The sequence below is a fragment of the Chroicocephalus ridibundus genome, chromosome 2 (assembly GCF_963924245.1).
Source record: "Chroicocephalus ridibundus chromosome 2, bChrRid1.1, whole genome shotgun sequence".
Classification (NCBI taxonomy): domain Eukaryota; kingdom Metazoa; phylum Chordata; class Aves; order Charadriiformes; family Laridae; genus Chroicocephalus; species Chroicocephalus ridibundus.
The window spans coordinates 7,829,493-7,853,685 of NC_086285.1; the positions used below are offsets into that span (position 1 = coordinate 7,829,493).

The 24,193-nt window shown below is 43.4% G+C and overlaps 1 protein-coding gene across 4 annotated transcripts in view; it reads right to left on the bottom strand.

Moving 5' to 3' along the window:
- The window catches only part of PRKAG2 (protein kinase AMP-activated non-catalytic subunit gamma 2), a 237,341-nt gene that overhangs the window by 134,630 nt on the left and 78,518 nt on the right, over positions 1-24,193 (bottom strand). For 3 of the 4 annotated variants that reach the window (XM_063324365.1, XM_063324367.1, XM_063324366.1), the window contains one exon: positions 14,935-15,214. In XM_063324365.1, the coding sequence (XP_063180435.1) occupies positions 14,935-15,214 (280 nt within the window). Of the gene's footprint in view, positions 1-14,856; positions 15,215-24,193 lie in introns of those variants that run through there. The other variant, XM_063324369.1, reaches the window with a different exon arrangement.

Here is a 24,193-nt window from a genome sequence, read left to right on the forward strand (position 1 = left end):
TCCTGGCAGCTGGATGACAGAGAATTAAAAAATCCATTACAGATCATTTTTCCAGTCTGGTCCCTGACACTGTTCCTAAGTGAGGAACAATGCACAGTTATCCTGGTGCTCCACAGCAGCAGGTTACAGCACCCTGCGGGGTTATTTTCCAAAGGAAATGACGTGCTGTTCAGATACTTTCTTCACTGCCGCTTGTTTTATTTACTTAATAATGTCACAGGCTTTGAATACGCAAGCAGCCAACTCTTTAACAATCCCATCATAAAGATTGTTGCCCCATTCCGCAGAGCCCTTCTGCACTGGGGAATGACTCGGATTAGCCACACTGAAGCAAAGGGCATACTCTCCTGCTCCTTGGAATTGCTCCTCCGAAAAAAAATCCACCTATCGATACACTAAACATCATAACAACATCACTTCAAGAGAGCAAATAAAGTTTGAACACAACAAGAACATGGAACACAGCCTCGTAACTCCTTCCAAGGGATGTCAACCACAAAGTGGTGAACACGTGAGGTTCATCTGTGCAGCATAATTCTGCTTCCCCTTTCATCACAGCATGATGTGATGGGAGTTTAGACACTGTGCCAACTTTGACAGCTCTGCAGAGAGGAGACACCTTTCTGCCATGGCACTCCCAATCCTGCAATTTAACCACTGGTAAAAAATTTACATGGGAACTCTATGGACGCTGTCAAAAAACAGATGGAAAGCTTGAAGCAGAAACAAGCCCTTAAAAATACCACGTCTCTTCTTTTCAGCTTTAAAACTGGACTGGACAAAGCGATACACAGTGGAAAGAAAGATGGAGATGACTCAACAGTCTTGTCTTGTGGCGATGCCTTTTGCTGTTGCCTTCCCCTAGCCTCTTGTGGCTGGGAACCGTAAGAGCATTTGGATGGTCTGAAGATGCAAAAGCTGGTGCATGGAGGCAGTGCGAGGATGCTCACACTGAACACGCACAAGTGTATGAGAGAGACTCACCAGTTCCCAACTGCACACCTCTTCTTCAACACAAAATCCAATAAAAGAGTGAAAATGATGGTGTGAATCCCGAAGATCATGCTCTCCAGGTCATTTTTCCAAGCGCAGGCAAGACCCTGAGCCCAGCCCATGGCAGCTGGACCCTCTCTTGGTTCTCTCGGCTGCACTAGAGCCAAACTGTGGCTAAAGGTGCAGCACAGCTGGTGCAGGTCCGTGCTCTGTCGGCGTTCCCGCTCTCTTGCTTTGTAGCTGGGCTCCCCAGGGAAGCAGCTGCATGCAGCAGATTTAAGTTTCCCATTCTGCAGCACAGCTGTCTGCTTTGTAAAATCCTCCACCAACAATATTCACTCTCTCCATATCCCGGCTTTCCAAGTGGAGAGGCGATGGGGGCTTCCTGTGATTGCCACAGTGGCTTCCAGCTACTCCAAACCGAGTTCCAGCCACGCTGCCTCAAAGTTCATCCCGAAATGATGGGTCAGTTTAACAGCAGTGTGACTTCTGACCAGTGCTCATCAGCAGCTTGTTTGACTTTAATGTGATTTAATTGCAGTGACATGCCTTAACAAAACCCATGCCAAGAAACTACAGCTGGAGAAAGAGCTGACCTAAGGCCAGTTTCCCAAGGGTTCTCACTCTCCCCCTCCTCTAACTTGTGGATCCCCTGGTGCTACACAAATTCTCCTGGGTCACTGAGGTGGCTGCAGCCACCCAGATCTCCTCCACACATAACGAGGTGCCTTACTCTGAATTTCACCCTCTGTGATGGCCGCATGCTCCTCCAGCACCATCCTCCAAGGTTGGGGACAATCCCAGAGGAGCCACCATCCTCGAGTCCTCACCAGGGCTTACTCTCTAAAAAAAAATTCTGAGATTTCACCTCCTTTCATCACCTCTAAACTCTCTGGTTAAAGGAAAAAGCAAAACATGAGCTTGGGGCCAGGGACAGAAACCACCCTGACATCTCCCCCACACAGAAACTCCACCCCAGCCCACCATCACCACCACAACCCCAAATCTGGGGGGATCTTGTCTTTCAGGGTTTATCTGACTGCATGTTACATGGATATGTTACATGGAGATGTTCCACAGAACATGCGGAAATAAGACGTTGTTATTTTTTTTTGCATTTTCATTTACACAGTCTTTGCCCCAATGGCCTGGATAATATGAGCACATAAATCCACTTCTGTTAAGCAAATCTGAAGGAATTATGGCCCATCACAAAGGAATACCAAAGAGATGGCTATTAATTAAATACATTAATGCAATTAAGAAAAATTCTAAATCTCAGTTTCTTTTTTGGCCTTTGTTTCTACAATAAAGAAAACCAGGGAAAAAGAAAAATGTTCCTAACTACTGCAACGAAGCCCTTATCTGTTACCTCATAGCCATGACTTTGACCATTTCTCTAAATTCAGAACATCTGTCCCTGCCTGTCTTCCCTTACCACTAGGTAAGTATTTGCTGATAATCCACGTATTTTTTCTGCAGGCTGGGCTTCTGATTCAACAAAATCTAGACAGCTGTACAAACTGGTTTGCACTAATCCCCACCATTTGCTTGAAAGCTTTCTGTGAACGCCAGCGAACATACGAGATGTCAGATCGGCAATAATCCTCATTACTTACTATTTACGTTTTTAAGGAGGGAAGGGTCATAATTAGGCTTTTGTCAATGAGAGTGCCTTTGATCGCATTGGAAGTAAGGGCTTTCCTCTGGCTTTGAAGGACAAAACCCAACACTTAGAAGCCCAGGCAGGAAACTATTCCTTAATGCTCACCACCTTCATAGGGGTAACTAGCAAATATTGCTGAACTTAGCCAAAATATTTCTTTTTTTCTTCTCTTTTTCTTTTCTTTTAGTTAAGAATGTCCTTTTTTTTCCCCAAGTCAACTGTCTTAGGCGTCTCAGCAAGGATTAACTTCAGGCATTCAAGTCTGGAAATTGTTCACTGCATTCAGAGCCCAATGGTCAAATCTTCCCCGGTGTCATGCTGAAAAAGTCAGATGTAGTAAATCAGATGTGTTTAAATACACATAATATAGCAGAATTTGATCTTTGCGTGGGCAGAAGCCACATTTTAATTAGCTTTGCTGGAAGGAGCAGTACTTTCTTCTAAAAGATGAAAAAATTCAGCTACCCGCTCATCTTAATGTTCACGTCAATTCATTTTTGAGGTTCGCTCTCCTGAACAAGTTTAGGCCAGTGCTGCATTGCAATCAAGCGCTGCTGCTGAAGACTCCTCTGCCAAAACCCCATTTTTATTACCTGGCTACGTGTTTTATCTGCCGTTCGTGCTTCTTGTCTTTCAGAAATTCTTCAAGGTGCACTGAATATGGCCAAGCTCAGCATTTCTCTAGCAAACTCTACTTTTTACAGGTTGCCCAGAGAGGTGGTAGATGCCCCATCCCTAGAAACATTCCAGGTCAGGTTGGACAGGGCTTTGAGCAACCTGATCTAGTTGAAGATGTCCCTCCTCATTGCAGGGAGGTTGGACTACATGACCTTTAAAGGTCTCTTCCAACTGAAACTATTCTATGATTCTAGGATTGCATGACACATGAAAGAGGCAAGCGTTTAATATAAATGCTAAACACAGAAAAAATAACACGGCCACTATTTGTCATGTGTAGCTACTCTCATTTCACTATTAAGCATTAGTCCATCTGCAATTCTGTCACTTCCTCTCCAGAAAGTTTTGACCTTCACAGCATTTAGATATGCATTTTTTATTTTGCATGGATTAAAGCCAGTTTTGGCCTCTGGCTGCTTGGTGCTATGGGGGGCACATCGGCATGCAAGAGGAATTGGAACGGCCGCATAACTGCAAACAGCATCATCCTGTTGGAGTTACGGCTCAGGTTGCCAAGTGCAGTTCACTCACCATTAAACAGATCCATGGAAAGACCGTGAACATGAAGAGCTATGGAAACCTTATACTGAGGTTAAGCAAACAAATCTGACACCAAACCTTCCGCCCAGCTCAGGCAGGCGATAAAGCAGATACGTTCACAGTGACCCTGTAACAAAACGCTCAGGATTCCCAAATAATGGCATTTGTTGAAGAACATATCATTAACGGCTAATCTCCACATGCCTTCCCCAGCAGAAATTAGTTGCATGAGGGTCCATGTATTTGTCAACACAATTAAATGTCTATCATCATATTGAGGGCCATATCCTCACCTGGGGGCAATGGCAAACCCTCCTGGGATGAGGGCAGAAGTTGGTTTCCTGAACAACTGCTGAAATTATTGTTGTTACACATGTCGGAAGGAGGGATGTTTTTAGCCCCTGCAGTTTGAATGGGTTTAGAAACACTAAAAAAAAAAAAGGCATAATAAAAGGTCCTTAGCATCCTGCTCAAAACCTAAATCAACGCATCTCCAGGCAGGCAAGGCACCTCCATACAGCCAGGAGGAGCAGCAGGATGCCCACAGGAGGGCACCTATGTTTCACAGTCGTGTAGGAGCTCCCAGGGAGATGCAGTTTGGGTTCACACAGTGTGGCTCTGTCTGGCGTAGCTACCCACACGCACTTGTCACCACAGTCCTGTGTCACACACCTACACGGGGGCTTTCGAAGCTGCACTTACATTTCAGGCTCTGAGAGTTGCAAGCGGCAGGCGATGCTGCAAGAAGCAAACTACAAAGAAACCCTGTTGGAAACCACTGGAGTTGCCTATCAATAAAATGTGCTTATAGAAACACCGAGGCAAGCTTCAAAATAGTTTAACTAAGAAATCGAGGTGTTTTGATGGCTGATCATCAAAGATGCTAAGTATTTGTTTCGCATATCAAGTACACACAGATTAATATTTTTCCTTAATCTAAGATAAGAATTTATTAAAGATGGAGAAGGGTCTTCTGGATGAACTGTGACATAGATGAACATAGCAGAAAACTCATGAAGAAAGAAAATAATTTCTTTTTTAAAAAAAAAAACAACCCACAACTCCCAAAAAATCCACAGCCCCCCTTTATTTTTTAAAAAATAAACTAAGAAAGATCCTGTTTAGATTTTATTAAACACTTAGCGCTCCATGTCAGAACCAGCCAGCCCTGGAGCGGGCAGTTAGTCTATTGATCCACCCCAGAGATCCCAGGCACAGGGACCTTTGTAAGCTCATTGCTGGCTCAGTGGTTTTAGGATTGTCATAAATCACTTAGTTCCTGACATTTGAACCTTTCCAGCAATGCTCTGTAGATGCGCTGGTTTAGCCGTTTAGCTGGATAACAAATTCTGACATCCAGAAAATGGACCAAAGAGAAACAACCCGGGGAGAATACCAGCTACAGATTATTGCTTGTGGTATACAGCTGACTCTAGAGACTAAAATCTCCCCTTCATAAAGGTCGCTATTCAGGACATTACTCTCAAATTTACATTCACTACCACATTTTTACTTATCACAGCTCCTCACTCTACCCACCACGAATCCTCACCTCTCTGCCCCATCCTTTGCACTTTAATTTGTAGAGCATCCACACACGCCCACTTTGCAGCACAAACCACCTCATGTGCCAGCTGGCAAAGCACAGCCAGGGCTTCCAAGCATTTTACAACCCTCATCCTGCAAGTCCAAAAAGGGTGCAAACCTTGGGGAGCATGGTCCTCCAGCTAACGTGCATATGTGTGCTTGTGAGTAATAAAATGCTTTCCCGAACCTGACTTGGGTCCTCTGCATGGTGTCGTCCTTCATTCAGTATGTCCCACGTTGTGCCAGGGAACCTTGTCAGAAGTTTTGCTGGACTATCAAAGCATCTGCAATGACAGTTACTCCCTCCCAATACACATATTATCCCATTCAGGATACATTACTCAAACAAATTTCTGTAAAGGTTCTGATGGTTGGGAACAAATGGGTCAATGTCCAAAAATTAGACCTGAGACTCATTTTATGACATGAGTAGAAGACCTTGCCTGTCCTCTTTTTATTTTAAACTAAGAACATGACTTCTAGCCTCCTCCAGCTGATGTGTTGATTATTTTAAGCACAATAAAATCCAAACCAATTAACTCACTGGGCTAGAAAATCCTAAACCAATTAATTTTAAAAAGTGGCATCTTTGTTCTCCTCTGCTTTGACAAAGGAAACGTGATCTGACTTTAGTCAAATGGAGAGCAGCATGGAAGGACTTAGCTCTGCTACACAGATTCAGGAGTATGGGAATTAGTCAGATCAGTGAAGTTAATGTAACCTTGGTATTACACAATTTCCTTTCACTTCTGTCAAACTGCAAGTACAAAAGGATTCTTCCTAGATCTCCTAATCCAGCCTGATATTTATCTGACTTACTATGGCAGTGAGGAAAACAAATCCTAAACCTGGTCCCATGCACAGCTTTGTACTAGGAGAGATCTTCTGTGCTTTTCTACATCCCCTCTTCCCAGTAACAACCAACCTGCATTTAAGTTTGCTGTGCACATCAAATAGGCCAACGACAACTCCAAAGTCGCTGTGAAGTGCCCTGACAACTGACCGAATTAGAATGGAATGAATCAAATGTGAACAGCCCTTCTCATACTCCTGGGCTAGTACAGAAGACTACAAGGGTCTCTGAAGGCATTAGAGTCCTTAAATTCATTACGGTCCATTAAAAGTCCTATCTCATCTCCTCAAACTACTCAGTCACTACCAGGTGAGGTGATAATTAGTGCACGTGAGCTCTCCCAGAAGAGGCTGCAGAGCCCTCTGCCTTGCTTGGAGGTGGCCAGTGCCCTGCTCAACCCGCCAAGGAGCCTTGCTGGCTCCCGAGTCCCTCCCCATCCACCCACATTCACAGCCCTGTGGCCCAAAAGAGGGCTGTTGCCTTCGGCTGGCTTTAAGGTCAATGGGACAACAAAATACACAAGTGAAAGCAGGGAACAAATCTAATCATCCATGCAGGCAAGTAGCAGAGTCCGTGTGAAGTCTTTAAAACCCCCTCAGTTTAATCACTGATTATCACCAGGGCTCTCCTTCGAGATGCTTTCACAGCCCCAAAGGTTGCGTAAAGCAAAGCTCATTTCCATTAAGCCCTGCAAACGTGAGACATGGGAGCGATCAGCACCTCGCCCTATTGACTCTCACAATTCACAGCGATTTACCGTCATTATTATGGTTTTATTTCCTTTTTAAAAACAATGGTTTTATTTGGTCCCAGCTCAGTCAAAACTCACACTGATCCAACAAGGGCTACAAAAGAACTACAGGCTGCTGGATCGAGCCTGGCATTTAACTATACTTAAAATACTACACATACCATATTCCCAACCCTACGCATTTTTCTGCATCGTAGTCAGGTCCTTTCATTCCGTATTTTTCCAGATCAGAAAACTGATTGACTCAACATTTATCACATTTATTCAGCCCATTTTTGAGGTATTTTCCATGGACTTTATCTAAGAAAGAGACAACCCATGATATTGAGAAAGCTTGGATCTGATACCTTAAGTGATTAATAATACTTCAGACCCTAACCACGTACCAAAAGAGCTCAGATGCACAACGCATTTTCAATGGGATGACGACAAGTATTCACCAAGATTCAGATAAAACAATGTACTTTAAATGTGTGAACAAACCTACTAAAATCAACAAGATTTCTCCAGCACTTCTAACCAAATACTTAGGGACCAAATTCTGAAATGATTGATCTAAATGGAAAATAGACACCTAAATATGTTTGAAAATCTGCTCCTACGTGTATTCCTGGATTTTTAAACTACAGGTAATTTAAAAAAACATAACAACCCACAGCCACAAAAAAATCCCCCCCAACTTATTTCCAAATGGTTTGCTGTGGTTAGACAGCTTGAGACTTCAAAACTCTCTCTTTAGCTTTACTGTTGCTTACGTTACTACCTGTGGGGGAACAAAGTCACCTGCACATGAGCACCGCTCTGCAGACCTCTCTTATCAAAGGACATAAAGAAGACACGCAGCAAAAGGCCACCAGGGTTCATCAACCCTTGGAGATGTTCAAACTGCAGTTTCTATTTCCTCTGCTTGCCAGCAGCAGTCTCTAAAAGAGACTGAGGTCTTGTCTATAGATCACAAGGAATAGTAACTTGGTTGTTATTTAAAAGTCTGATCATTTATAGCACGTTCCATAGTTTAAACCCCAGGAAAGAGATAGAAGATGGGAATGAATCCGGTCACAGCTCTGTCCCATACCCTACAGATGAAAATTAGAGACTGAAAATCTTCCCTTTTTCTTTGCATCATTGCATCTAAATCATTAGCAATTTGAAGAGAGTCTGAAAAATCCTTCTTGCCTAGAAATAGTGGTAAGGAATATAAAAGCACACCGGATGTACTCCACCTATGCAGATAACACTGACCATGGGGAACTAAGGTGAAATGGCAAGCGCATTGAAAGATATCTCCAAATAAACTAAGACCAACCACCATGGGCACATTTTAACTGGAAAAATCATCTGCTGCTAATAGCAGATGTCAGTAACTGGCAGGAGAAACGGTCCTGAATGTGGCTGGTCTTTGGCTATGCAAAGCTGTCTATGGCACCAGCTCAGCTGCAGCCGTGCTGACACATGTTGCCTGCAAAAAGTCATTTTTCTAGTGTAGACGAGACCAAAATGAAGAGTGTTGGTCCCCCTGTCTGTCTCTCCAGGCAATGCAAGCTTGAAAAATTATGATTAGATGGTTTTGTGCAGCAGCACTGGAAAAGAAAGCAAGACAAATGGCTCTGCTGCTTTCCTAGCTTTCATGGGATGACGGTGGAAGAACCTACACCACCCTCCCAAGGTGTAACTGGACCGAGCAGCCCTGTCCTTCCACAACCTGCTCCACTTGTCCTGCATGGCGAGAGTAGTCACAGCCAGAAATCAAAGCTGCCCCACAGCCTTTCCCTCCGGCATCCCACCTGCCCGTCCATTCAGAAGGCAGGGGAACTGTGAGCATGGATGGAAAAATGATTATGAAAGTGGCCTCAGCTATCCAGGATCCCAATGCAGGTTATAACTGATGATTCTCTACAGCTGTGGTCCAAAGGCTGGGAGAGTCCAAGACTTTACCAAAGAAAAATCCAAACACAGACTCCAGCAGCTGGCATGAGGGAGGACAGCCCATCACATGGCTCCAAGTGTTGCAGGAAGGTATTCCTCAAGAGTAACGGTGGGCGATAGTTTGAGCCAATGGTACATGAAATGTGTGCACTCAGCTGCCGACCCTCCACAACAGCCTGTCTCGGACTAAACCCCACGTCACTGCAAGTTGTTACCTAAATGACATGAATACGTATTAAAATCCGAGAGGAAATTAATTTTTGTTTAAAGCTTGAAGAAAAGCCTTAGCACTGATCAGCCACAGTCAGGAGGCCTTCAGGGGAGCAGGGCTGAATGTGGCAACATGAAACCCGTCAGGGTTTTCCCCATTTCTTCCCTGAGGTATTGGAAATGAGAGCTGCTTGCTCCATCTATGGGTAAAAACTAGTACAGTCATAAGCTTTTCTTATAGAGGGCATAGCCTAACCACAAAATCTTCTCCAAGAACATAAATTATTAGAATGAATAAAATATAACAACCTTTCTGTATTGCATCTCACAGTCTTCTGAAAAACTACAATCTGGGTCTTTATTATTAGAGGACCAGGAGCCCTCCTTTTGCATTATTTTAGGCACCACAGTTAGTAGTATTGAATTTCAGAAGGAGAAAAATTACTAAGAGAGGGCAGAAAATTAAAACCTTACATTGAAAATCATCTCTTTCCTCAAATATAGTGCAAGTTCACTGTGATTCAAATCTGACCACCAGCTTCAAGCCATTTGAAACCTGCCTAATTTTTGATTCAAAGTTCTGTAAACAACCTTTAATTCTGAGCTAAATTTATCTTTTGATCCCATTCACTGCAACCCAAAGCTTTAAGTCAATGGAAGCCTTTTAATTGATTTCCTTTGCTGTTAAAACTGGCAGCACCATCAATGTGTCCTGAGTATTGCTGTTACTTGAACTGATGTTTTTGGAAGGGGAAGCAGGACTGGAAAATGCCCTGCTGCCCTTCAAACAGGGCATTCAGCGCCATGGAAAAAACTACATTTTAATGACTTAAATTTCATACAACCATGTACTTTGAATAAAATATTCAGGGTACTTGATTTTAGCCTATCTGCAGGGGTAGCTCTGTAATTCCCACTCACTAAAATAAAGGTCTCCTCATTTATTTGCGTATGTATTGGCTCTGAAGGGAGAGCTCTTGCAAGACCATGGAAAAGTGCAATCTGAATTGTGTTTTCCCCCAGTGTATGTCTCCCATGTTTACTTTGGATCACCTTAGTTTGCTTTACTGAGAGTAAATTTGTGCCACTTCTTCTTTCTCTTAGCATCATACCTGCTCATGCAAACTGACACACAAGAGAAAGGCATTCCCGTCACAGCTAAGACTCAAAAACGTTTTAGAGCACCAGGTCCCAAGTTGTTCCTCATGACAGCAGTTCCTGTAGTTTTGAGCAAACCTAAGAAACAGTTCCACAATGTCAATTTTGAAGTCACTTTTCACAGCACCTCAAACTTCAACTTGTACCTCTTCACTCATCCTTCATTCCTGTTGTCCCTGCAAAACGTCTAGGAAATCAGTGTCAGCTCTGTAGAAGCCTCCTGTTAGCTACAGGTCACTGCAATTTACTCATTTTTTCATATTCAATCATCTACAAACAATTAAAATGTAATTGCTCAATGTTCCACAGCCACTCACTTGCCCACGATGACGGGTAAACCCAGGTACCGAGCTCTACATCTCATAGAGCCAAGTCTCTGCTTGCAGAAGGCGCCTGGCATTGGGAGGTGTAAAGTGGGCAGTGCTGGGTGGGACTGCATCTACCAAGCTTCATAGCACGGGGGATCAGCATTAGCAAGTCATCTGCACCAGCTCAAAGCCAAGCTTAATTCATCCTAAATCCATACTCAGTTTTCAATTATCCTTCTAACGGTGCTGCTGTAAAGAAATTCTCAGGCAAAAAAGAAATCGAAAGCTGAGAATTAAATGTAAAAACACTTGTACAGAAACCCGACACGCAAAGAGCTGTCTTGGACTTTTCTGCGGTGAATTTCCCAAACTGAAGGAGTTGAAAAAGTCCCTGCAGAGCCTCTGTCAGGAGGGGCCCAAGGTGGATTTGTTGCCTTTTCAAAGGTGGGACACTGGACATGGAGCCCCAGCCAGCAGTTCACTGTTTTGAAGCTGTACTTACAAAATACCTGAAGTGGCTGGCAGCCAAGTACACGTTGTGGGAAGGTATTTTTCCTTTAAAGGCAAATCTTTTGTCAGATCAGAGCCTTGGGGTTGTGACCAGATGCTGAACTGGGGTAACCAAAGGGAAAAGACACAAAGACAAGCTTTTGGCTATTGCCAAAACAAGTGATACAATATTAAAAATGAGAAAGAGCTTTAAACTCCCAGCCTTAAGTGGAAAATGTTTTAAGCCTCTTGTCTGCAAATCACTTTCTGTTTTAATATCGTCCTACCCGAACCATTAATGCCCTTCCTAAACTGCATATATTCAAAAGGCAAAATAACTGAGCTGGGAAAACAGCAACTACATGGGAAAGAAAGCGCTGTGAATACCACACATAGCCTTTAAAATGAAAACAAGCTAGGAAGAAGTTGCTTCCAAGAAAAACAAGGAATATGCGGAGTAACAGGTTAGTCTGTGTTTTCAACAATGCGTGGGAGGAGGAAGTGGAGGGAAGACGGGGTATGTTATTTAAAACAAAGACTGCATGTAATTCCCCCACATATTGCTCCATGATGATAGGGAAATGAGTGCAGCACAGCCTCATTTCAGGTAAACAGGGGGTATAACCCCCCCCACACCCCCCAAATCCTGTCAACTTTTACCTGGCACTTTTTTTAAATTGCAGATTGCCTGGATAAAATACAGATTAGCTATAAACTCAAAGGGAAGGCTCCAGTGCAGTTTCCCAGAAGAGCCGAGGCTGAGAGGGACCTCTGGAGCTCCCTGGTCCAACCTCTCCTCAAAGCAGGGCTTCAACTTTAAACGGGGCTGCTCAGAGCCTTGCCCAATCGATTTATTAAAATCTGCAAGGGCAGCAATTTCACAGTCCCTCAGGACCTCTGCTCCAATGCTGTGTCACCCCCATCAAGAACACGTTTCTTGCATCTGCCTGGAGTTTCCCTCACAGCCTCCTGCCCTTTTGCTGGGCATCTCTGAGATGCCCAGCACTGCCTTCTCCATAACCCTGTTAGGTAACTGAAGACAGCAAAAAGATCTTCTCCTCCTTCTTCATCCCCCTGCACCAGATGCCCCAGCCCTTCACCAATGTAGTGGCCCTTCGCTGGACCAGTATGTCCCCATCTCTCTTGTACCGGGGAGCCCAGAACTGGACCCAGCACTGCAGATGTGTCTCACAGGTGCTGAGCAGAGGGGGAGGATGACTTCCCTTGACCTGCTGGTGATGATCCTCCTAATGCAGCCCAGCACACAGTTAATTATCATTTTAATACTACGAACCCAGCACCAGCAGGGCTGTAAAGGCAGGCAAGCATGGCAAGTCCATCTGATTTCGATGCACTCACAGTTTCAGAACTGATAAAGTAACTTAAGTCCCATTCACTTTTATCCCAAGCTCCTTGAGAAAATGGGATTTTAATCACGTAGGCTGTGACAATTTTGAGCAGTGAAGCATTTATGCACCTCCAGAAACGGGGAGCCACGTGCTGCTTTAGCTCTTCTCAGAGTTCTTCAGCGCAGCATCTGCGCAAAGGTCTGAGATATCTGGTCTGAGGAGCCTCTGAGAAGTCTTGTCACTCAGGATATGCTGTTCAAGCCACAGAGACTTTGTTTTGAGTGGGATGTAACCAATTAACTTAGTGTTTTGTAATACATGGGGTCATTCTTTATTTGCAAAGTAGCAGAATGCAAAACTTTTGCTTGTGAAAAACTACATAATACAACAGAAATGGTTATCCACACATTTCCTGAAGTCCTGAAAAGGTTTTATTAAATAAAATCCAATAAAGTTTAGTTAAATATAGTAAACCCCAAGAGTGTAATTCATTACTGACCCCTGTTTAGCACATTCTGAATAAAAACAACTTTAACATGGTAGTGAAGGGTATGTATCTGCATTAGTCTCTCTGTAAGAGAGTTAAACGATGGGAAAGCACCTGGTAAGAAATGCTCTGTTTTGCAGAAAGCTGCAGAATGGGAAGAGTTATCAACTTAAGAACCAATTTTAATCATCACGCCCTTTCCAAACGGCTGTCCCTCCTCCCTGAAAAACAAAAGACCACAAACACCCAAGCCCAGAGCAATTCCTGCAACCATCTCTGGAGCAGCAGGGTCATGGGTATCTTCTGTTAGCTCAAAAATAGCGTGGCCCCGCTCCAAGCCTGTTCCTGTGACAGTGATGTGACCTTATCAAAAGGATTTTGCTGACTACTGGAAGATTCCTTTTTTTAATATTCTGTTGTACCTAGCTAGGACTTAAACAGTGCTGTTTTCTTGGGTAACTTGCTTAAAAAGTCACAAGATGGTTTTGCTATGCAGTGTATATTGCTGTTATTCACGCAGCAGTGAGCCCTTCATTGTGTGCTCAATCAGCAGCATTTTGCCTATGCAATATTTAAACCTATGGACCTAAACGGACTTTGACTATTGTGAAGCTTGAAAAAGAGAGAAGCGTAAAAAGCATACTTGAACTTTAAGGAGAGAACAAATGTCCTTGAATAGAAATGATGCTTGGAGTCTACTTGGAGTCCTTCAGAAACACTGAGTCTCCTATTATCATTCTCCTGAAGGTGTTTTTGAGAGAGGCAAGGACTGAAAAAGATGCCATTTTAATTAAGCTGCAGCAGAACTTCTGATAAACATAAAGAAAATGCTATATGGGTTTGTATAGCTCTGTTCTTGTGCACAAAAGTCACTATGAATGTACTTGTTCTGATTAAAACCAACACGTTTAAGGGAAATTCTGATGAAGAGAAACAAGAAGGTCCCTCTATACTATTTAAAAGTCACGGAAAGCTATCAGTATGTTGCAGGAAACATATAGCCAAACGTAGGTATACGCACCACTAATTCTGTACCTATGTTGTCACAGAAGATCTGACAACAATTTATCATTGAGTTATTTCTCCTGTTCACAGAAGGAAAACTCACTGTGGTCTCACAATCCAGCATTCCCAGTGGCAAGATATTATTCCTCTCTTTCCCCTGTAACTCTCTCCCCATCCTATAGCCACTAAGCCCTTGGGTTTATAGACCAGCACTGGGAACCTTTGTTCAGCAAGTAAGTTTTAAAACTGAAGCCTCTTCTCAATGCTGCTCATTTCTGAGTCTTAATGGTGTGTTAGCCCATGGGCTGCTAAAGAGGTAATTTGTGCCTGATATAAAGCAGGCAAGTGCTCGGAACCATGGAGGTCTACAATGCCTTTCATATTCTGGCAGAGGAGCTCAAACACTCCCTTAATGGTCATTTGATTGGAAACACATATCATTTACTTCTATCCAGTAAAGGTCTCTTTCCCCTCCTACAATAGGGCAAAGAAATATCAAATAAAAAAAACGGCTGAAATTCTCTATGGAGCCTACAAAAGTGAGTCTCCCTTAGCTCCCGAGATGATGTCCTTTCTGTGCCCACCTCCACCACAAACCCCACAAACATCTCCAACTGCTCTCGAGCCCCGGCACTAATGTCCAACCAGCCTTGGTGACATCACCCAGAAAATTCCCACTAATGTGGATGCAGGATTTGTATGCAAAGCTTTGAAGCGTGATTTCCCTCCTCAACCCTGCATAGGTGTCCGTGGCCCTGCAGATGTCATACCCTAATATCCAGCATGTCAGAAACCCAAAACACATGGTCAGTGAAAGCGATAACGAACAATTAGCACATGCCTCATCTGCACTTACTTCACTACCGCAGGTAAAGAATGGGCCAAGCCCAGAGGTACCGTGTATCTTCCTGAAATAACATGAGCAATTTCTTACTTTTTCTTGATCTGGAGAAAAACTTGATGCCCCCAGGAGAGGTAGACGGGTTAGAACTGGGGGAGGACTCTTTGGAGGAGGACCTGAAGATCCCACTGAAGCTCATTCGGCGTGGAGAGCGTGGGGGAGACTCCTGGTAGGGGAAGGGGAACACTGTTTTGGGTGAGCCGGGGCTATGTTTGGATCTCACAGGGGCAGAAACGGGGCTGGAAGGTCGGTTCTGAAGCCCTTTTGAGAAAAGGCCTTTTGAAGGGCTGCCGGCAGAGTAGCTTTCTTCCACCTGAGGAGGAGAGAAAAAGGAAGAAAAAAGAAAAATCACCATTAATTCAGTTCAGTTTGGGCCATCAGGATCTCTGAACTTGTCTCAACACAGTCAACTCCTGTTTATTCGGCTGGTGGATTAGCCAGACCTCACCTTTCCCAGTGCCTGCCTGCACTGACACGCAGACGCGTGTGTGCCACCGCTCTGGGCTCCGTGCTGCCCCTTGCACTTAAAGACGCGCTGAATTTCACCAAAAAAAAATCAACATGTGTGCTTACATTTTATTATTACACATATAGTGTGGGATTTTTTTTACTACTTTTATTTGCCACGCATCCATCTTCCTGCCCTGGACAACTGAAAGATGACTGGCAATGAATTTATTTAAGGCAATGAATGACTGCCATTGAGGAAACAGAGCTCCCCAAAGTCTTCCTCCCAAATTTAAGCACCCACCTACGGTACTTAAATCTCCAATGCGCAATGGAGACATCGCACGACCCAGCACAGTGCACAAGTTCCCAAGTGCCTGACAGGTCTCTACAACACCAGACACAGCCACAACTGTGGGATTGGAGTCCCAAAATAGAGGAACCCTTTTAGAGTGGTGACGTTCCTGCTAATTACCCCAGCCTTGAGCTTGACTATGACCTTTCTAGCAGCTGTACCTCTTTTGGGACCTGTGCTGGCTCTCCAGCTAGCGTGAATATCTGTGCACAACACAGCCCTGCACTGTGCAGGCTCACCCAGCGAAGGGGGATAAAAATCCAGAAAAACAAAAAAAAAAAGGAGCAAAGATGAAATTCTTCCCACATAAAATTAATAGAAGCTGACTCAAAAACTCTGTGGGATTTGCCTGCGCCTGGGTATACATAGAGTTTATTTCCTTCTGGATGCACAAAGCACTTCTGTGGGTACGAGGCTGCTTTTTTAGCTGGGGGCAATTCTCATGAATGAAGGGCCTTGTTCCTGGCAAAAGGCAGCGGTGGGTTTCAGGTCTCCAGGGGACACACAAGCAAAGGCCACGGTGTATGTGCCCATGGCCATGGTGTGCTGCTGAGTTTCAAGCCTCTTGCACGCCTGCTTCTCTCTTCCCAGCTATGCAAAACAAACAGGGAAGTACGGAGCAGACAGCAACTTCTACCTGTGAAGATGCCAGGTACACCTGACATGTGCCAGTCTAGTTAGGTATGGGGTTTGTTGCCACAGGAGTCACTGTAGAGAAAAATATCTTTTGTTAGAATGACTTAAATGAAAGAATAAAGCCTCATTGGTAGCTATGCCTTCTTTCAGGTCAGTAAAGGGCTTGTGTACATGAATCCAGCTAAAAATGGTCAGCTGAGTTTAAAACACTTATGCAATTAACTCCCTTTTCAAAATAATGCTCAGCTACAGCTCCAAAATACTTGTATAAATATGCATGAGCAGCATGACGGCCAAATAGCTGCTCCCTCCATAAGACAGGATCCCACTTCTCATAATCCTTTCTGTCTCCTGCACATGCACTTTGGACCAGCTTCTCTTTCCACTTGGGGTGGGACAGAGCTGGAATGGGTCTTGCTCCATGAGAATTGCAGAAGGAACTGGAAAGAGTGTGGTCCCACATTTGGGAAGGTTTCTACCCTAAAAGGCACTTGATCTGTGAGACAGACACAAACAGCATGGGTCACTAGGAGGGGCATGGAGCCACGCTGGCACAGCCCTGGACAGCTGATGAATTCTGCTCTGTGTTCTGCTGTGCAGCACAGAGATGTCTGACAAGAGGCACAACTGCTTTTTATACCTGTACACTTATTTTTGACAGCGTGGACAAAAATATCTCAAAAATATACCTGTCCTTTTGCAGATGAATTAGGGGAGCAGTTGCCCTCACGGGGAAATTTTTGGAAAGGATAAATCAATCCTAACTGAAGCACTGGGTACCAAACACTCTTGGCAGTATCCATCAGAGAAGAAAAAAGTAGTGTTTCATGCTTAATGCAGTGGCTTGAGCCTCAGGTTTACTTGCCAGTTCTGTCACAGATTCTGTGTGCAACCTTGGAAACTCATTTGACATTACACATCTATTCTGCCATATCTCCTTTATTCCCAGTCTAAGTCCCCTGGCACACAGACCGTCTCCCAGTGAGTATTTATCAAGAACAATAAGGCACAATCCCTCAACTGAGAACTGGTATAATAACCATGCTATAAGTAAATTAATAAACAAATAGCATTTTTCTCACGGGTAAACAGACCCAAAGTGGCAGCTTTTTCATAAAAGCTAATTAACTTTACTAAAATATCATCTGTAAATCATCTGAGACTACTTATACATTGTTCTCTTCACAACTACCTGGTCCAGGAAACAACCAAGTAGCACAACGGCACCTCCTTTTGCATTGCAATTTAAAGAGTTCTGTTGCCAAATCTACTGCCTGCAAGTGGGGAATAAGAGTATTTTCCATTTCATTCTAATCATAATACAAATCTGCCACTACGACTGTAATTTAGGACTGTTTCCAGAATGGTAATTTTACTATAATTTTTTCTGAAGCGACAAACCATGACATTTGTAAAGCTAAGAGAAGGACGTCATTCTGGTGCCTCCCTTAATATTTCTTGTTATCTTTTCTGCATGCTTATTCGGTTATAACGACACACTGATAGGAGACACTTTTAAAAGACTATGGTATCCTCTTGCACTAAAGCAATTCTAGAAATGTAAAATGTCAAGCAACAATTTGTCAAATAACGTCAGTATTCCCTTGTATGCACGAGTCAGACACGAAAGCAAATTGTTCTCGAATTCCGAGCAGAAGCAGTGGGATGTTTTTATTTATTGCAATCACAACCGGTTGCTTTCTCTCCATCGTGCCAGGCAGATGAATTAGCTAATTGTTGGAGCACCAGGGGCACACTGCTAAATACACATGTGCGTGCTACTAAATTAAAGGAAATTACTACATTGAATTCTTCCTCCGCTGCTCCACATGTTAATTATACACAGGTTGCACCTACTATCAAAGCAGATAAATACCTGTGATTTTGCTTTGGGAATTACAATAGGATTGCTTTCTTAGAATATTATTTCAGGCTAATGAATAGCAAGATTTAAAAGATGATTAGGCACTTCTATGAGTAAAATCATCAGCAACAACAGTTATCACAGCATATATAAAAGTCACAAGGTGATGCTAATTTTCGTGCTTTGGCTGGGAATGCGGAAGAATCTCTGCTGTGGAATAAACCCCACCATCCTCTGCAGACTCGGTGTGACGACTCCGGCAGTGGTGCTAGAGGCAGGTTACACAGCTAGATGGATCATCAGCCTGTTCTTCATGCTTTTTGGACTCGTTTCCTGAAGCTATGACAGGCAGGTGGGTGCAAAACTCCCACATGTGCTTTGGAAAAATAACTATTCCTCCAGCTGAGCTGTAGCAGCAAAAAAAAAAAAAAAAGTACTGCGCACCCTGGTTTCTCACATTAATAACCTCAGTTTATTATTTATTAACCTCACATTAATAACATCAGTTTGTGTTAGTCCAGGAGAAGCAGTGAAGTAAGAATGGGCAGAAATATGAAATGCACCTAATAAACGCACATGTTGATACGGCTCGTTTGACCCGGACCGGTTAATTGGCCTTTTGGAGATAAAAAGTCCAAACACACAATGCAAGTACAATACAAATCAATGTACAAATAAGGTCTAATCAAACAAATTAAAAATTTCCTCTGAGTATGAAGACTGTCCACTTAATTAAAAAAAAAACACCAACCAACAACAAAACATTCCCTGGGTTGGCTTTGCGCAGAGCATATATGGGATCTTTGAGCTCTACACCTAAGCTTGGACTCCCTAAGCCTTAAAACTGGTTATGCTGGAGAGGAATCTCAGCTCCTGACCCTATGTCTGCAAAGGAACATGGCTAAATTATCAGCTTGGTAATAGTGCCAGTGCAACCCTACCCTCAGCCTATGGCAATGTGCTCCCAGTGAGGTTAAGCAACCAAGCAGAGCCCCGTGCTACATCAGATGTGCTGTTTCTAGTGTCTGACTTCACTTGTTCAAGGCTAAACCGGTTACCTTACATAGCACTGAGTAAATATATCCTAAAATGCTGTAAGACACTATCAGTTTTCATGCTTCAGAGCACAAAAGAATCCTCAGCTGGGGACCAGGGAGAGACTTTGCCCTGTTGTATACACCAAATGATCTTAGGCAGGCTCCTAAAATACATCCAGAACTGGTCACTAAAATCAACAAAATGAGATATGCTTTACAATGCTTGGCATCTAGCAGACTTTCTTTAAATTTTTTGAATTAAACATAAAGTATTATCTTGGTACTTGTCCTGAGCTGGGCAGCTCTAGAAGATTTCAAATCAAGAAATAGCATCCTCAAAGCTCCCCTTGTCATTTCACCTAGATACGGGGCTCTTCCTAAGCTCTTCTTCCTTTCTTCCAGCTACACACACTAATGGCTCAGAGCCATCCTGTGACAGACCAGTAGACCCACACCTTCATTTTCAAAAATGAAATGAAAAATCCCAACATAAACTATCACCAGTCCCAGCCTACCCCATGCCAGTGAATGAAACAGCTGGACACAGGCTCAAACCATTGAATCCATACGGCTTCCCTGCTCACTCACCATCTGAGGGGGATTTAGTCTGTGCCGTGAGCACCCCCAGGTGCCGCCTGGGCTCGGGGGGAGCACAAGCCAAGGACAGTCCCAGGCTGCATGTGGCCACGCTGCTCTACTGTGTGCAAGAGTTTGGATCTGCTACAGGACTGTGCTCAAGCCCTGGGCCAAGAGAACAGTCCTTAACCTCTTATTTATTGCTCCTATTGCTCCTATTAACATATCCCAAGTGAACAACCTTGTATCTTCTGCTGTTAAGAATTATCCATCTTGAAGGTCATCCAGGTCTTCCTGTATAAGGTCCTTCCCTATGATGAAAAAAACACCTCTCTTTGCATCATCAACAAATTTGGCTAGTCTGCTTCTATTTTTCATCTCAGCCTTACTAGCAAAGATCAGTCCAAGGACTGGGCCTGGGGAAACCCTGCCAGTTCTGTCCCTCCATCCAATAGTTGTCCTTTCAATACCAGCCCACCATCTTTCCCTTCAACTATCTTCTTACCCAACTTGCAATTCTTCATCTTACTTTAAAAGAAAGATTAAAGATTTAATCACTACTATATGATAATACCCATCACAACGTGCTAAGAGATCAAACTATTCATACGTCACCACAAACTAGTCTCTCGTCATCCACACACCATCCATCTCAGTCCTGTCTCTTCTCACTCACAGGCAGAAATCTTCTCAATCTTTTTGTTTTCTTTCCCATGCTTTGTATTGAAAATATGATCCCTCCCTTTTACCATAATATAAAGTCCTCCCTAAGAAGCCATTTCTGCTCCCAACCTAGAATTTAAGGACCACTGAACTGCGGGGAAGAGAAGTGTCCTGCCAAAGTGACGTGCCCAGAAAAATGAAGGAGTTCTGCTGAGAAGACCCTGCCCATGAACAGGCAGAGGCTGTGTCGGAGCCGGGGGAACCCAGGCGCTGCCCGTGTCCCTGCCACAGCACCTCGTTGCAGCCATCTTCTCTGGTCCCCTGCCAGGGTGCTCCCTCAACAGGTCCTTTCTTGGGCACGCAGCCTTCCCCAGAGGATGCCCTCCCTGAAAGATCTCTGGCTCTGGTTCACTTTCTGGTGAATTTAGATTAATTTCTCAGAACAGTCTGAAAAAACAATCTGTCTAGAATATGAATGGGCTCAAGCTAAACAGCCTTTCGAAATGCTTCTGAATTTAAGTGAAAGTCATTAAACACTCCTAAGCTCCATTCCTTTTTTCTACAACTCCAAATATTTAGGACATTTATGGAGCATTTGCGTTCTGTTTGCTTTTACAACTGTGAGTTATTTGACCTTTATTTTGCCTCTTCACTTAGAAAAAATTTTGAAAGGCAAATAACAGAAAGGGACAGCAAACACAATTAGAGACGATGCACCAGATAGACGTCTGCACTTGTTTCCTGCCCTTCCACTGAATCTTAATAAAAAAGCCCTTTGATAAAGTTAATTGGATGATTCTCTCATTCTGCTGGAATAAAAGAGCTCACAGAAACACAAGAGCTGACTTCATTAGGCTGAAAGGTAATGAAGGACTCACTCTCCCAGGCACCACATGGTTACATTCACCACCACCAGTTCCCTTGGTTCTGCATGAGCAGTAACAATTGAGATGACAACATATTTTACAGGATCAGAGATGTCACTTCCCAAAACTAAAGTACAATGACACTTTCCCAAATGAAAATACAATGGGATGCGGCTGGCTGCTCTGGCAGGCCCCGAGAGCCCGGCATTGCTGTACGGATGGTCGGGGTTAGGTTTCCAGCAGCGAGCCGGGCTGCTCAAAGGCAGAAGCAGGCTTGAGGAAGGGTGAAAGCAGGGCTGGCTCCCAGTCCACTTCCTAACCCTTAACTGCATTTATTTTACAGCAGCGGATGAGAAGGAGCCATGCACACAGCAGTGCAGTGGTTGGCACACGTGTCCTTGCCCTGAGGCTCACTGCATCCACTGCAGGTGCCTTGTGCCAAGGCTGTGACACCATCCAGGACACGCTCCCCATCCTCCTTGCTGAGGCCACTTCACTGCTCATAAAGAAACGGACAATTAAAAGACCAGGAAAAAATGAATCAAGAGGAGATTTCTTTGGGGGGGCAGGGGCAAAAATGGCATATTTTTTATTTCTCCTCCCTGTTCCAGGGGTTGCTCATGCAGTTCCCATGAGTCACTCAACAAAACAAAAACAATGCTGGGACCAGAAGCAGGACAAAGCGCTCCTTGAAGTCCTTCAATATTGGAGTCACTCCTCCGGTGTCTTCTGATCCTAGTTCATCAACGCCCTCCTGCATCACTGAGAGCAGAACTGTGAGTTGGTGCCAAATGCAGTCATAACAAACCCTCTACTTTTCACCCTATTCCTTTGTTCACACACCAAAGAACCAAAGTAATCCTGTAACCACCACATCACATCTAGAAGCCATGTACAGCTGATTATCTACAGCTATTCTCAAAATCTAATCAAAGTGAAAGACTTCCCAAAAATAAAGTCTGTGTTATTTGCTCCTAGGTATAACCGATCACAATTTGGCCAAACTGAGATGGGCTATTTGTTTGCAAAATGTGTTTTAAATGATTCACGTCGTTCTGCATTGGACAGTTTCCTGGTCACAATTTACCCCTCTCTTCCCCCTCATTTTTGCATGAACTACAAATTATATCAGTAATAAGTCTGTATTTCTTTCAAGTCACTGATAAAGTATGATATAGTACAGTACAGAATGTTTTGTCTGCCTAGAAACAAAACTTTCCACTGATGAGTCTCAATTTATTTTATCAGACAGGTTTCTACTCATTTAATAGGCTCCATGTTTATTCACTATCACTCCGGTTTCTTAAATCAAAATGTCTTGTGCTACTTTTTTATATACATGACACCAACACTGTGACATTTTCCAATCAAATTTATAATTCACTTAAACCCCCACGTTTGTTCAATAAAAACTGTTTATCATTATTTCCAATCCAAATGAGTCTATTATAATAGCATCATTAACTATCCAATATTAGATACTTCATTGTTTTGCCCAGGACTAATGTTAGACTGACAAACCTGTAAATTATCCTAATTGCAAACATTGCAAATATTAACACAGTAATTGCCTTTTTTGCAGTCTTCTGGAAATTCATCTCTGCTCCAAGATTTATTCAAAATCAGCACTAGTCAGAGGATGCTGTGCCAATTCATTCAAGGGTGTTTTATCAGAGTTGCTTGGATTTAATTTTAAAATGCCTAGCTTTAGCATCTTCTGCTTTAAATACACTTCACTCATTAATATGACAGTCACTATAAACACCTAGGATAAACATCTCACCAGCTTTTTCCCCACGTAGAGAAAAGAACATTCAAAGCACATTTCTTTTCCAATCTTTCTGTTAAATTTTTATGACAATTCTATTATTTCCATAAAGGAATGGATCGATATTATTCTTCAAACTTCTCTTCTTCCTCCTCTTCCCTCCATCTATAATTTGGTAGCTGCCTCCCTATGGACAATTTTCTTCCCGTGGCATTTTCTTCTCTCTGATCATTCACAATCCTGGGCTTTCAGCTGAAAGCAATGGCTATAGGTTTTCTCTAATTTCCACACCTTATGCTTTAACCTACATTTTAGATGAAGGATCTATAAGCATTCAAGGTGCTAAGACCTCTAAAATTGATAGAGACGCTTGGGTGCAGAGAGGCACTCATCCCTGACCGCTGCCCTGCCACACCATACCAGAATTATTTTCTGAATGATGCTCCACATCATTCATGATTTTCCAGGCCTCTAAATCGCCCCTCTTCCACTGGCTTTTCCCAGACTGAGAAGTCCAGTAAATCTCACTGCTTCTCAGCTCCCAGTTATCTGTGTCTATATTGCTGTATTTAATGGTCCTCTAAGGCCTCTCTGCAAGAAGGACTCAAGCCATTTCTGGAGAGTCCTAGCTTTGAGCATGGGGTGACCAGCAATACCAATTGTTTTAGACCAGCAATACCAATTGTTTTAGACCAGCAATACCAGTACAAGTATTAAGGCACTTTGTCAGGCAACAAGAAGGGACGGAATACCTGCCACAGGCACAAGAGCTACCTTTCTCCATCGCATCACACCAAAAACTCCTACACAAGTCTTCAGAATATTATATTCTCCATCTTCAGGAGAGGAAGGTGAAAACTATCCCTATCCCCTTCCTGCCATCGGTCATAGAGGAAAGAATACCTCATTTATAACCGTAGGCATGTTAATGAGAAGTGATTAAGGCTAAACTTCAGGAAATGTGTGTCACATTCTCAGCACTGCCAAAAAATTCCTATGTGAACTTTAACAAATAATTCTGCACTTGAGTTTCCTAGCTGTGGAATGAGGATTGTTGTCACAGGATAATGACTGAGAGAC